General features: G+C 46.4%; 2 protein-coding genes across 2 annotated transcripts in view; both read right to left on the bottom strand.

The window, feature by feature from the left end:
• Positions 1–1,805: 1,805 nt before the first annotated feature.
• On the bottom strand, positions 1,806–4,873 carry LOC106821079 (carbohydrate sulfotransferase 1-like). Its single transcript, XM_014825727.1, has 2 exons — positions 4,598–4,873; positions 1,806–4,030 (listed from the first exon to the last, which is right to left on the bottom strand). The coding sequence occupies exons 1-2, from the start codon at positions 4,689–4,691 to the stop codon at positions 2,814–2,816; spliced, it is 1,311 nt and encodes a 436-aa protein (XP_014681213.1). The 5' UTR covers positions 4,692–4,873; the 3' UTR covers positions 1,806–2,813.
• Positions 4,874–6,551: 1,678 nt separating this feature from the next.
• Positions 6,552–15,188, bottom strand: part of LOC106821062 (spectrin alpha chain, non-erythrocytic 1-like) — a 79,600-nt gene continuing 70,963 nt past the window's right edge. The window contains exons 33-42 of the mRNA XM_014825703.1: positions 14,681–14,727; positions 14,164–14,373; positions 13,525–13,641; positions 12,892–13,071; positions 12,174–12,286; positions 11,057–11,206; positions 10,267–10,422; positions 9,670–9,816; positions 9,001–9,148; positions 6,552–8,505 (exon numbers count right to left, since the gene is read on the bottom strand). Of these exons, the coding sequence (XP_014681189.1) occupies positions 8,380–8,505; positions 9,001–9,148; positions 9,670–9,816; positions 10,267–10,422; positions 11,057–11,206; positions 12,174–12,286; positions 12,892–13,071; positions 13,525–13,641; positions 14,164–14,373; positions 14,681–14,727 (1,394 nt within the window). The 3' untranslated portion in view covers positions 6,552–8,379. The remainder of the gene's footprint in view (positions 8,506–9,000; positions 9,149–9,669; positions 9,817–10,266; positions 10,423–11,056; positions 11,207–12,173; positions 12,287–12,891; positions 13,072–13,524; positions 13,642–14,163; positions 14,374–14,680; positions 14,728–15,188) is intronic.

Raw genomic sequence — 15,188 nt, forward strand, 5'->3', positions numbered from 1 at the left:
TGTGTGTGTGTGTGTAGTAGTGTGTGTGTGTGTGTGTGTGTGTGTGTGTGTGTGTGTGTGAGAGAGAGAAAGAGCGCGCGCTAGAGGTGTGCGTGTGTGTGTGAAAGAGAGCGAGAGAGGACGGATGAACGGATAGACGGCAGCAGTGCATATATTGTATATTTACGGCAATCAGCAGAGCGTCCCGTTGCACAATACAATCATGTCAATCAGGCGTGTACGCAAGTCACGCGATCACTGTGTGAGTGGATGTGCGGATGCATAGCCTGCATGCTAGGCGACCGGTTCCGGACGCGTAGCCACTGCGTTTTAATTTTGAGATAGGCAATCGTTATCACAATTTTTATCACGATAGGCTAATTATTGTGCAATACAAATTACCTAAGTCAATTTTTCAGTAATCATATTGCCTAACTCAGGGTTACAATTTGCCTAACTCTGTGTAAAATTGCCTATACTAATACCAAGTGACTTAGTAAGTCATTTCAGCGAGTTATGTAATAGAATTTCGTAATACTTGTAGTTGCATATGCACATTATATTCTTATTAATTGTATTTTTACATGCAATCATCAATAAACCAGAGAGACCGGGTACAAGATGGCGTTGCGCAAAAGATGCGTTGTTCCCCGACTGCCGAAAGCGGTTAAGCCGCGCACTTCCGCCAACCTCCCATTTTTCTCAAAACTCAAAAAATTGAGATAGGCAATTATCGTAGCAGGGTGAAGATATATATATATATACAGTGGCGTATCCAGAAATGGATGAACAGGGGGGCGAAATGTACCTGGGCTGCCGGAGTTAACACCGCGTGCCGCGGGCACGCCAGCGCTAGGTCGTTCTGTGGGCAAGCTCCCCCAAGAAATGTTGAAATATTTAAGCTATTTTCCTGAAATCTGAGGCATACTGTGGGCGATATTCTGATGTCTGATGACACTATCTCAACCCTACAATTTAGGATTTAAAACACTTTATTTTTTTTCCTGGGCCTGCAAACGCAACTGCCGATAAAATACGTAGACTGCATGGTCGGCGCTCGACAGTTCCACTCGCGTTACATTCGAACTGTCGAGCGCGGACCAGTCTATAAAATACGCGGCTTCAGAAATCCGGTATTTAGCGTTCAGACGAGGAAATGCGCGGTCCAAGAAATCCGGTATTTCTGAAGCACGGCAAATTATTCGGGGTCTGGGAAGCCTCGTATTTACATGAAATACCGGATCTGTTCAGATACCGTATTTCTTGGGCCTCGTATTTTGCCTCGTGTGAACGCTAAATACCGGATTTCTTGCTACGTGTGAACGCGGCTAATGACAAATAATTATATTACAAATAATTTGTCATTATTAACCCCTGATATAATAATATATATATATATATATATATACAGTATATCAAACATATATATATATATATATTTATTATTTATTTATTTAATAAAGCCTAGTAGGCCTATATGCTATGTACCTACTGTAGCTGACAGCATTCTGTTCTAAAAAAATTACGCCTATTTTTGAAGACAAACACACAACAAATTGAGTATGTTTTGTTGTGTGCTACTGCTTGCCTTATATAGCAAAAGTTTAGAACACTGCTAATCTCGAAATCTAGAGTCCTTGTGTGTGCTGTTGTTCTATCTTTTTGTGCGTTTGCCCAGTGGCATGTGTGCGGTGAGATTGTTTGTTGCAGAGGACCATTTGTAGGGCATTTACGTGGAATTATTCGAAGATAGAAAGTACATAAAAGTATATATATATTTTATAAATATACATAAGTATATTTAGTAGTAAATGCAAAAAATACAATTTGTGTTTATTTACTATTTTATTTGCTGAAACGGCGCAAGTGCCTGTGTAAGATCTCTGCTGCCTGCGGCAGGGTTAGTATATCGCCATTCACGTAACAAACACGACTACAGTTGCGCGTTAGACATTGCTTGTAAACCGTGATGTGCGTAGGTGTGTAGGCTATGCGAATACGACACAGTATTGTGCCTGATGATTACTGACGTTGTTTTTTTACCCACTGCATGGGACTTGCCCGGTTTACAAATATTGCACTTTGTATATATACACATACTCACAGTTGTATAACATATTTGCCACGTTATTTTCGACTTTATTTAAAAAAGGACACTATAGTGTGGCGACGCTCAGATTATGACATTCGGATTTTGTAAATAATAAAAATAGGGTCTACTACGTTAGGTGTATGTAAATGGGATCCTGCAACAAGCAGTCAACTTGCAGAACACCGCAAAACAACGGTGATGCTGTAGCGAGGAGTGTTTATGGTACATAAACAGCAGCTACATCCGAGCCCGCCCGTCGCGGTAATGAATCTCGATGGTGACACTGAGGTGCGACAAAGGAGAAGAGGCGATGGTAGAGAAGCACCTGCTCTCGAAGTCGCACCGTGAGAAACTCGCGCCGTGAGAAACGTGTCACTAAGGCGCGGGTTTATGATAACCAATTACGGACAGACTTAAAAGCGAAGACTCTAGCCGAGCTCGAGAGAACTTGACTGTCTTTCCGACTGACTTGTTCCCTCGTTTGCTCCAGCGTTCGCCCACATATCATATCTTGTATTTCATACCCTGTATCTTGTGTCTAGTTCGACGTCCATCATGTCGAACAATAAACGCCAGTGTGGTACGTTACTACCGTAGTTGTTGTCTATCTGTTGGTTTGCGTACTCCCACTCCTGCATCTACCTACATACCTACACCTACCTACGCCTAGCCTTAGATCGCCAGTAGTCCCGCTAACGAATCACATCGTTACAATGCAATAATGTGTGTTACGCGAAATCGACTAGTCAAACAGCTTGTAATCAGTCATCTCAAATATTTCTCGACACCCCTTTTCGACCTTTTTTATTTGGGCTTTCGTCAGCCCTTTCCGCCAGCCTAGAGCCGTTGCGCTAGCATTCCTTCTGTATGTGCCATATTGAAAGGCAAAGTTTTCGTGCACATTGGAGCTATTTTCTGCACCGGCGTGGATGTGAAGGTACTTCACTACAGCTGCGTCCATCTCTAAATCGAGAAACGAGTAGACTTTCTTGGCCGTCTGGATCGGATACTGAGCCAGATCTTCGTACTTTACTTGATGATATTGGTCGGGTTTCAACAGAGCGCGTCCATCTTTGAGGTCCGCGACCATTTGACGGCACAGATCACGCGCGCTTTCCGCCAGCCGGCCATCCGATAATCGATCTTCGCCGTGCAGCGACAGTCGCGAACTCATAACTCCTCTCGGATCTCTGATGAGATGTATGACCTTGAGGCGGATGCCTCTGCTCGCGAGTATTTCGGACAGTGGTACGATGTGGTCCTTCAGCGACGCGCGAATCACTTTCACGGCGACATTCCTGGGCTCGCACAGCCGCGTGAGATTCGCCGCCGTCAGTCGTGACATTTCGCACGCATCCAATCGCGAGCTCGATGATAGGTTTGTATACGGCTGACATCCTAACGCAGCAGTAGCTACGACTGTGTATCTCAAATGCGTTCCTTTGCTCGGCGCCGTAAGGTAATTAACGTAATCCCGAAACTCGTTGAAGTCGCACCTGTAAATGCTGTCTAGCAGCTCGATTAACTGTCGCGTAGTTGAGTTAGCGGGCATGAATCCGTCGTGCACCTGATGGTGGATGAATCGCACTGGCTCGAAGAGATAAAATATTTCGGGGTTGTAATTCAGCAGGTCACCTGTTAGCGTCGACCCGGCGCGCATGTACGAGAGAACCAATATGGCCGATTTCTCGCGCCGGTGATTTCGGTCGGTGGTGGCGACTTGTATTCGGCCGACATTTGTAGCCAAGCTTGCACCGACTACATCGTTTTGTGTTCTTTCTATAGGATTATCTGCGTGTTCGTCTTGACTGTTTGTCGGCGCATTTACAATTTTAGGGGTTTTAAGCACGCCAGTTGATAATGGTAGATATATCGCATCCTTCCCGTCGCCCCGCAGAGGTGTCTCTGTTCGCTGTGTCGATAGAAAGCCCTTGTACGGTGCAATAAAAGTACTCCCACCTGAAATTGATGTAATAACGGTATATAAATGTGTGTATGTATTGGGGTGCGTACTAGCTCTAGAACTATAGACTTCGCTCCGCCACAGGCAGGTGACAGAGCGAAAAGCTATATTTCTAGAGCTAGGTGTACGTGTATCCTGCGTGCGCACGTGCGCGTTTTAATTCATAGTCCCTTCTCGTCATCAACTCGTGTTTCTTCCCGTACCGTCATGTCACCTCCTACTTCACAGTAAATTCGTTATCCACCACCCAGACTCGCGGAGTTTATCACGGAGTAGGTCTCCCTTGTGTCCGTGCTCTTTCATCTATGTACTGCGCTCTCGCCTGTATACTTAGTACCAGTATGCACATAGCAATGGAGATTTACAGATGTGGGTCACTCATGCCCGTATATCCATAAAACTCATAAAACCATATACACGATTATTTACTGTTAGAGCGTTTACAATACGAGTGATTTAAGTCTCAGCTAGCAGCTCAGCAGATATATGTGGTACACAATCAAATACGCTTATTGTAAACGAGGATTACTTGACGCATACCTATATATACACGCTCATCTTACCTTGCAGTGGTAACCAGTAATATATGATGACGCAGACTAGTAACAGCAGCGCGGCCAAAACACACGAAGATATCGATAGGCTGCGTGCCATCATGATCAGTGATGAGTCATCGGTTTCCCCGCTCCACGTGATACAAGACGGTCAAGACATTACCTGGATTCGCGAAATGAAACTACGCAAACTCTGCCGCACGATCGGGTCGCGGCGGCTGTGCATGGTGTAGGCCCCCTACCTAATGACAATTATCCCTTTATGGCAGACGGCGACGATCTGCGCGCGGGCAATCGCAGCCCACGCTGTACTGCGCGAAATCCGGTTTTATAGCTCGTGCGTTCGCGACGGCGCCCGCGGGGGCCGGGACCCCTGCCGAAAGAATTATCAACGAGGGAGCCATCCTAGGATAAGAAATTATACATACACATAACTCCATTTTCAGGTCTTAAATGCATGAGAACACCCGTTCATTAATTTTGGTTCGGGTATATTCTTCAGCTACCAGCTACACCTCCCGCGGCGATACCTATAAACATTCCTCGAAAATATAAAACTGTTTAAAAACCAGACAATCCTACAATTAAGTGTGGGGGGATCTAACAGGTTGCAACAACACATTTTAAATGTTCAAAATCACAGTTAACTTTTGCCGCCTCTCGCTTCCACCCCCAACCCGCAGCAGGCGGAAGATGTTAGGTCCCTACTAAGTACGCGCATCCTCCGTCCTGCTGCGCGTGGGTGTCATAACAAAGCAAGCTAGGCTACCGAGGAAATTCGCTAGGCGTTCGGACATGCGCATTGTTCTTTTAGTTAGAACTAAATGTGCGGCGGCGGCGGCGATCTATCTTGCAAGGTCGATCTTTCATTCTCGACGTAGAACACGCGCAACGTCACGGAACCGAAGGACCGTCCGCGCAGTTTATGTTTTAAAGTTGAAATGATTTCTGGATGGCCACAGGTTTTCTATTATAATATCAAAACAAGAGAGGATAATACCTATTACAAGTATAGAAGTGTTATCCTCTCTTAATCAAATAGATTAGAATTAATTAAATAATTATATATATTTTTAATTATTGCACTAAGGGCGAGGAGCTTGCAAGCGCATGTTGAGATAACTTTTACCAACGTACCGTATAATAAATAAATAAATACATGATAAATATGTGCGAAAAGTCGAGCTGGCGTGCGCGAACCCCCGGAACAGAACAACCGCGTCTTGCACAGGTGATCTCCGCCCATCACACATACAGCCTCGTGAGTAGAGTAAAAGTCTCGGTTTTACACATATCTACCGATGCCTATCTTACGGGCTCGTCATGACTCGACCGCTGACGGTCTGTCGACCATCATCTACTCTCTTAATAGAGTCTATTGAAGAATGGATGAATGTCTATTGAATAGCATATGCACATTCATTCACCTCCCCCAAATACGGGGGAGGTGCCACTCGTGTCTATCAACCAGTGATAGACAGGTTCCACCCGCATTGGAACTGCTAAATGCGGTAATATAAGGGCGATTTTTCAAGGAGTAAATTTGTAAACGAATAATATAACATAAACGAAACTTACTTCGTTACCAGAAACACCGCCCAGATATAAAGAACCCGTAAGCACCTTAGTACTCGGCAAACCATAAATGTCTTCAGAGACTGAATACATATATCTAATAAAATGCAATTCTGTGGAAATAATAAATGCTAACTGCATAGATAATTATGACGATTTGCACATAGCAAGCTGTGTACTTTGCTCACGCAAACAATTGCACCTCATCATGGCCTCATATTATTCACAAGAATAATAGTAATTGATACCACTGCTTAATTAACACCTAATAACAGGCGTGCCTAAAAATAAAAAGTACATGTTGTTACTATCCTTAAAATCGCTTCGCCTTTTGGCTGCAAAATTATTCGTAATGTGAAGCGTCTACAAATAAAACAACAGAGGTGAATCAATTAAGAGAAGCCAAAACTTTATTACCGGTAAAATTCGAACACTGAAAAGCACCAAAATGTCGGGAAAATTGCCGCACAACCACCGAAGCAATCACAACCAGCGAAGTCAGGAGTTCCACATCGTGTAATGATCACAACCGACTGCAAAGACGATCACAACCCAATTACGGTGACTTTCGAATTAAAACGCAACTGCCTCCCGATTCAGCATCAATTCACAACGCGCGTTGCCTCAATTAACCGCTCGCGGACTGGTTTCACTAGATTCTATGCCGATTCCCAGAGGGAAGGTGGCTGTAGCAGGCTGCAGCTGTTACACCAAACAGTAATATTGAGAATGCCAATAGGAACAGCCGCAATGCTGCTAGAAACTACAACGCGATAGACACGCCGAGTTATAAGATAGACATGGACACAGTACGATTACATTATTCATTATCAAGTCAACGCCGCATCAAGGTGGTACGAAAGACACGAAGAAAGCTAATACGAAGAAAGCTACTACAGTATAGGTTGGAGGCGGCTGCCGGCACCGTGACTTGCTGGGTAGTCGCACACGGCCGCCGGGCCAGCACGCAACGATCGTCAGTCGCCATCGTGACGACAGTTGCAGCAGCCCGTCAGCGCGCGCGTGACGACCCTAAGTCTCCATGTTCACTGTACTGCCGTAGCAGCAAGTGCTGCTCACTCGATTAAGTATCAGTCGGTGAGCCAGCCGCCGCACTCAACGCGTCAAAACCGCTTCACACTCGAACCGTACAGAAGGCAAAGGATTGCCGAGGTCCTGAGGATAGAGAAAGCTCTTCAGCCGGAGAGTATCAAGTAAAGGCCACTTGCGTGACATTTGCAAGTCGCCATCGTTGCAACTGAGAGCAAGTGAAAGATACTCAAACCCCCGCAAAACCTCAGAGCAAGTCACAGGACGCACGCCAACAATCCGGAAAGCATAACGAATGGAAGTAATCTATCAGCACATAGAAATAAAATAAAAACATACCCAAAGCACATAACGCACACACAGAGAGTGGTGCAAGGCACCACTGTGTGAGAGAGCGAACAAGTTATTACTAGGCAAATATACTACGAAAGTTATCTATAGATTAAACATGTTTCTTGTTGATGTAGGAATAACATTGCATCTATGCAGTATTGCATGCCATCAGCTATGCTAATCCCACCATCATGCACTCTTGCGAGGCTACGACCCCCTAGTGTAACCTCAGCAAGGACACTTGCAGCTAGTTACTAATAGTAGATAGGCTAACAGGGCAAGGACCACACTAAGCCGTAACCATCTTTACAACATTGGTTCTTAGACGGTACCTATCAGTGGGTCCACAGCCCACGTACTTTTCTAATACATATAGCCTAAAAAGCGTGCACACACCAAAACAACCACCTTGACCGTGACAATTCTCCTTAAGAAGAGAGATCGAGTAAATGAATTAAATTATACCAGTACATGTTGCACAACCGTGGGCAATTTCATATAGGATGTATCAAAAGAATACACATGATGTCCTCTCGCAGCGCACGTTAAAACAGAGAATACAAGCCACCAGCAAACACTCAAACTCACACGTGCCACACCCTTGGTCGTTATGCGCACCTTATGACCATTATGACCCACCCTATGCGCAACTCTTCATCATGGACATGACTCCTTCTGCTACACTCTATACGTTGCCCAGTCACCAATAAATTCTCTTGTAAATGTAAAATCACTAAAACCTGAATAATACAATGTGGATAGTCTATATAACGGGGGATTTTGTTTCCAAGCCGTCGGTGGCACACGCCGACCGACGACTTTCATTCAAAAGCTTAGTTTGTGAAAAGCGATTCGCAAAACTCGACGTAGTCCAGTGCCCCCTGGATGGTTCGCCCGCGATCGTCGATGTACGGTTTCATGTGCGAGACACAGTACTCCGCCTGAGACGGTGTGAGGTTCTGCAATAGAAGTGGAGACAACGGTGAGACGCAAAGCACGTTATCGCGAGAGTATGGGGATGCTCTTTTCTGGTTGCCGTGGTTACCACCAGGGTTCGGATGCAAGACCGCAGGGATTTCTCTGGTTACCGTTTCGGTTTTCCGAGCATCACAGACGCAGCGAAAGTTGGCACAGTGAGCAGTTGTACACAGGCTCTAACAAATCACAACAGCACCAGACATTAAAATGCCAGACTCCCCCTCCCCAACATTTATTAGTAATCGTCACCTAGCTTTTAAACGTTTTGGCCTTAACGTGTTTAAACTCAAAGTGCCGTTGTTGTACAGTTGTTGTAGCAGTTGTTGTGTAATTGTTGCAAGATTGTTTGTCAGTTGTTGTACAGTTGTTGTACAGTTGTTGTACAGTTGTTGTACAGTTGTTGTACAGTTGGTGTGTAGTTGTTGCACAGTTGTTGTACAGTTGGTGTGTAGTTGTTGTTGTTGGTCGATACTCACGGCATACACCTCCTCGACCATAACGTAGGGCTTGTCTCCCATCGTGAGTGACTTGAACGCACTGAGAACCTCCTCGCACGACTTGATGTTCTCCGTCTCGCGGCTGATCATGAACGCCATGAACTCTTGCAGCGACACATACCCGTCCCTGCAACGATAAACACCAGCGCTCAGCATTGAACACATGCACGCACGCACGCACGCACGCACACGCACACGTTCCACTACATGGCTACCGATCACACGGCTAGCTCAGATTAGTGGAGACACGCATGACGGTACTCGTCAACATTTGGAAATATTCCATATGGTTTTTAGAGCGTTTAGGTTTTAGGTTCGTAGAGACACACTATGAAACTTACCAACATGAGAAAATCTTACATATAGATTATTTCAGAGCGTAGGTTAGTAGAGACACACCTGTCAACGTTTCAAAAATTAACTACAAGGGCATTGACAAGGTTTAGGGTTTAGGTTAGTAAAGCCACTCTATGGTACCTGCCAACATGAGAAAATATCTCATATAGGTATTTCAAGAGCATAGATTAGCTAGGACACACACACGCACACACACACCCACGCACGCACGCACACGCGCACACACACCGTACTGCGGCGCGCATGCATATGAACTACTCTGCACATGTGTAACTCAGCTGAGCGACTAACCGGTTCGGATCGACGGTGTCGAGGATGAGTTGGAATTCGGGTTCTGGTTGGCCTTCCTCGACTACGGGAAGGTCGTAACCGAGCGCTCGCAGACACGACTTGAACTCCTGGTGGTCCAGCTTGCCCGACTTGTTCTTGTCGAAATGCCTAGAGAACGAACCGGAGTAACTATAAGCTGCCTTCCCACACACGCATGAGAGATACACTACGATATTATTATTCCACAACTATGTGTGCCCATCTTCAGAACTCCCCACATCACAATCGCAATTACAACACAGCTGTGTACGCCTGCAAAATATGAATTATATATCACGAGGGAAACATTTTTATGCTTACGATGGCGTTATGCGACATGACCTACAAACGCAAAGCCTAAGTTGACAACACACCTGCATAACGAAGAGGAATCATACAGTTACGACATCAACATTTATATTTATCCACCCAAACACATTTTAAACACCTATGCTAAACTTAGCTTCACCAGCACTGTCAAACCTGTGATGGCGGCCACCTCTATAGAACGGACACCTGTCTATGAAGGGCACTTTCAGGATTAGGGCGCGTTTGCGGGCGCGGTGGCCGGCGACTTACTTGAACATCATCGAGAACTCGCGCAGGGCTTCCTCGCTGACGCCGCTCATGTTGCGCGCCTGTATCTGCTGCTCGAGGTTGTGCACCATGCGCATGCCGAGCTGGTCGAGCTGGTCCCACTGCTGTGCGAGCCCCACCGTGCTGTGCTCCGTGTACCTGCGCACACAAACAACACCCACTCACTAATACGCACACACGCGCGGCTCGTACGCGTGCGGGGAAAACGGTCGCCAAGGAATTGTCGAGGAGTTTTTCGCCTCACGACTTTCACGGTTTGTATGCTCAAGGGAAAACGGGTTCCAGGATTTTTCAAACGACTCACACGATAAGAACAACCCAGTTGAAAACGAGACTTTCCCTGGACTTAGATGACCCGCATTACAGGATACCAGGATCGCATGAATAAAACTCGACGAAGCGGTCAACTGCAGCCGTTAGACACGGCGCGCTCGCTCACGTTAGACCGCAGCGATGGCTCAATGGTAGAGTGCTCGCCTCGCATGTGGAAGGTCAGGGGTTAAACTCCCGGCCGGGTCATACCAAAGACTTGAAAATGGTACACACGGCTTCTCTGCTTAGCATTCAGTAGATAGAGATAGAGTGTGGCAATTTAACCCGCAGTGCTAAACAGTGGCCTAAGTGGACTAACCCCCTACTGTAGCATTTACTGTGAAAGCAGCTGTGGGGCCTCAGGGTTGCTGAAACGGAGATAGGCACTGCCCTATGAGCCATATAGGCGCGGGAAGGATTTAACTTTAACTTAACTCTCGCTCACGCGGCTCCACTCTACCTGTTGTCGAGGATGAGGTGCTCTTCCAGCAGTGCTCCCAGGTCCTCGATCTGCTTCAGCTGTGTGCGCTGAGAACGCACCTCGGCCAGCTTGCGCTTGGTGGCCTCCAGCTGTGCCTCCAGTGTGCCGGAACCCTCCATCATGGAAGACCTGCAGGCGAGCGTGCCACGCGTTAGCCACCGACTCGTGATGCGCGCGTCTGCGTGCTCGTCACATCGAATTGCAGTTTTGAGGGTAAATGACCCGACGAATAGGCATTATTAGGTGTATAGCCTACGGGGATGAACCGTTGAATATCTAAGTCCAAACATAATATGTCCATTAATAAGAAACGTTAGACACGACTATGTCCATCAGATTCTAGGACTACTAGTACTACCACCCGGTCAATTACCCCCCTAGGACAACTACCACCTAGGACAACTGCCACCCGGACAATTACCCCCTAGGACAACTACCACCCGGTCAATTACCCCCCTAGGACAACTACCACCTGGACAACTGCCACCCGGACAACTACCCCCCCCCAGGGGAATTACCCTCCTAGGACAACCCTAACCCTAACCCTAGGGGGGTAGTTGTCCGGGTGGGAGTTGCCCTAGGGGAGTAATTGTCTGGGTGGTAGTTGTCCGGGGGGTAGTTGTCCAGGGGGTAGTCATCCGGATACGTGTCCATCAAATTGCACGTTTAATCCACCTACAAGAAAACCACAAACAATGTCACAAGTCTAACCATACTAACGAACATGCCTAGATTACAGGGTCGATGGGAGACAATGGTCAAAGGCTGTGTGCAGCAACGACACATACAACACCCGGTAGTAGGGAGAGGTAGATGTAGATGTAGAGAAAGAGAGAGAGAGAGATAGAGAGAGAGAGCAGTAGAGATAGAGGAGGGAGCCAGAGACAGAAAAAAGCAGAGGTAGAGAGTAAAGAGGTAGACAGATGGAGAGGTAGAAAGGTAGACATAGAGAGGAGATGTAGAAAGGTAGACATAGAGAGAAGAAGAGGGAAGGAGATAGAGACAGGGTGGTACAGGTAGACATAGAGACAGGGTGGTACAGGTAGACATAGAGACAGGGTGGTACAGGTAGGGCACGTGGCAGTCAGTACGCTACCTGGTCTCGGTCAGCCAAGCGTGGAATGCATTGGCGTGATGGGCGAACTGACGACGCAGCTTGTCGTTTTCCTCCTGCCTCTGGTACTCCTTCTCCAGCTCCGTCTCACGCTCCTGCACAGAGCAAATGAGAGTGAGAGAGCCGATCAGACACTTGCCATGCGTAGCTAACAAGCGACTACAGTCAGATTAACCTCAACCAAGTGTCAACAGCATTCTTCAATAAGCTCAGAGTACTAAAATTCGGGCAAAAAATACAAACAACTTAGCCTTAACGCCAACTGCTAAACCTGCCCACACAATTTTCTATCAAGTAGGAAATTTGTACATTAAATTATTTGTGTTTGGTCCTTCGAAACCCTTAACTGACTTGAAAAGGCTGGGCACATTTTCAGTTTTCCTTTGGTATTAAATAGCTGAGAGTGTGAGAATTCCCCAAATAAGATGAGATGACAGTTTATCAAGTAATATTTTTTCAAGAGATCGCAGACACCCATTTACACAACTGCACTAACTGAAGCCACGTATTATATCTCATATATGATGAACAACTCAAGGACACAACAGATTGAGGAGACCAGAGATCCTGTCGACCTCACAACCTGTGACCCTTCGAGCGCCTTCTTTCCGGCCAACCTCACAACCATGCTCTCAGCGCGAACAGCAACAATGCACCGTTCCCACGCACTCGTCACGAGAGCAAAAGTGGCGCCCCCTACCTTGATGATCTTCTGCAGGTTGCGCCACGTGTCGTCCAGTGCCTCCATCGTGAACCACGTGTACGGGTTCGGCCCGACGTTGAACTCCTTGATCTGGCGGTCGAGCGCCGCCAACTGCTCAAAGTCAGCCTGGGCCGACAACAGTGACGCCTGGAACTGCGCGTGCGCTTCACGCAGCGCCTGTAATGCAACAACAACAACAACGATTGCACATGATGTAGTCAGTATAAGATTAATACGATAAAGTTTGTAAAATAAATAATTTTTAATTGTTATTTAATTTTTTTTTTCTCCCCAAGATTTGGGGCCTGTTGTCAGAAACATCACGAACGATTATATCTATCATAAGTATAAAATGTCAACTTTTTATGTTTGGACATCATGAGCCCGAAACCTCACAACTGTTTTACACAAGCTGCCGTGCAACAGTTACAACACTTTGGATTTCATGACAGCCGTAACTACGTACGATGTTTCTGACAACGGGCATCAGTACTGCATGTCGCAGGACAAAAATGCTCCACACAATAACACTAAAAATTCGGAACGTAATGATCGCGTAGGGTTGAAGCAGCCGCACGCTCGCGTAGTCGCGCTGTGACCAGGCTGCGTGACGTGCGGGGGACGGCATACCCTGATCTCCTCGATAGAGTTGCAGCGGACGGGATCCGTCAAATCCTCCTCGGCATTCTCAAACCAGCTGTTGAACGCGGATGCCTTCTTGGCAAACATCAGGTACAGATCCTCGATCTGAAACGTTACAATGGCCAGATGTAAATACATTCGAAATATCAATACACACACTCTTGCTTCCGCAAAACATATAAATAACAATCGTCAGATATGAACACATTTGAGCTCTCTTAATACACTCTCATTTAAATCTCAAATGATGATTACAATTACCATGATTGTTATCATTATCATCATCATCGTCGTTATTATTATTACATTGATTACAATCTCAGCTTGACATCTCGCTAATCTCAGATGAACATCTCGCTAATCTCACGATACTGCAGCGGAAAAATAAAAACCATAATGACCACCAGACGAGAACACTTCACTACCAACACACTCCTGCTGCAGAAAAAAACGTTTCGGGGCACATTCATCTCAAAACGCTACAAAGTAAAGAAGTGCGACGAGACGGTTTCGCGCGCACGGTGAAATACGCGTGTGAGATGATCGAACCCGACCAGCCCGGCGAGCACGTCCGATCCGACGCGGTCGCTCGGGCGGAGAGTTTGCGACAGGTGGGCGCTCACTCACCTGTCTGTACTGCTCCTGCATGCGCAGCAGCTTCTGCTTGCGCGCGTCAGAGTCGGCGAGGAGGCGCTGCCAACGGGCGATCACCTCGTTGTAGCGGCGCTGGATGGCGGGCGTCTGCTCGTGGTTGGCCTCGACGAGCTGGTCCTTCAGCGCGGTGATGTTCTGGATGCCCTCGTGCTCGAACGCCGACAGCCCGGCGTCAAAGTTCTCCTGCACGCCGGAAAAAACGGAAGTTCACGAAATGAGCGAGCGCTAATCGACGACGAGACGGGAGGGGATTCGCTGAAGTCGCGCCATGACAGCAGACGATCATGAGCGCGACTCATCGTACTAGAGTGATGGTATGATAATGATTGATGCTAACACACCAAGTGCAATGAAGCTCGTTTAACAGACAAGAAAATAAATTCATTCAATAAATACTATGATTTACATGGTATTTATTAAATATTTTGAATTATTATTAAATGAATAATTGAATAAGTATAGTATTATTCAAGAAAATCATCAGTCAAACATTAGCAGAGAAGAACTTATTATAACGCCTGCTGCCACCTTTGTAGTCTGCAATGTCCAGCTCGTGTTAAACAATGCTATCATGTGTAATGAAGCGAATTCCGCGCACTTTCACTTATGGGCAATTCTGAGCCAGAACTGGCCTCGGGTGACAAATCCTTTGCGCGCTATTAAAACGCCAGAAGGCCGCGCACCACAAGTAAACATATCTCGGCCCCCTCCCCGTCTCGAAAGTTCTAAAAAAGGGACGCTGACCACACGTGACATACTTGACGCACGTGTCATAGCCAGGTTAATTAGAGTGAAAGTAACAAAAACGGACTTTTTAGAAGCAGGAAAGACACGAGCGGCTACGCTAGGATGAGTATGATTTGGTTTGTCATGACTTGTTTCTTGCCTGTTGTACTTATGTGCATACTACTTATACATTGGAAAGCTGCTTGCATAGCGGTTTTTACATACTCAAGTCGGTATTGGCGTGTATATTGTTTAGTTAAAGACATGTGCTG

This window comes from Priapulus caudatus, unplaced genomic scaffold (assembly GCF_000485595.1).
Source record: "Priapulus caudatus unplaced genomic scaffold, Priapulus_caudatus-5.0.1 Scaffold58, whole genome shotgun sequence".
NCBI lineage: Eukaryota > Metazoa > Priapulida > Priapulimorpha > Priapulimorphida > Priapulidae > Priapulus > Priapulus caudatus.

Coding starts and splice junctions, on each gene's coding strand:
- LOC106821079 (XM_014825727.1), bottom strand. CDS start 4,691: ATGATGGCACGCAGCCTATCGATATCTTCGTGTGTTTTGGCCGCGCTG. Junction 4,031..4,597: donor TTACTGGTTACCACTGCAAG/GTAAGATGAGCG, acceptor CATCAATTTCAG/GTGGGAGTACTTTTATTGCA.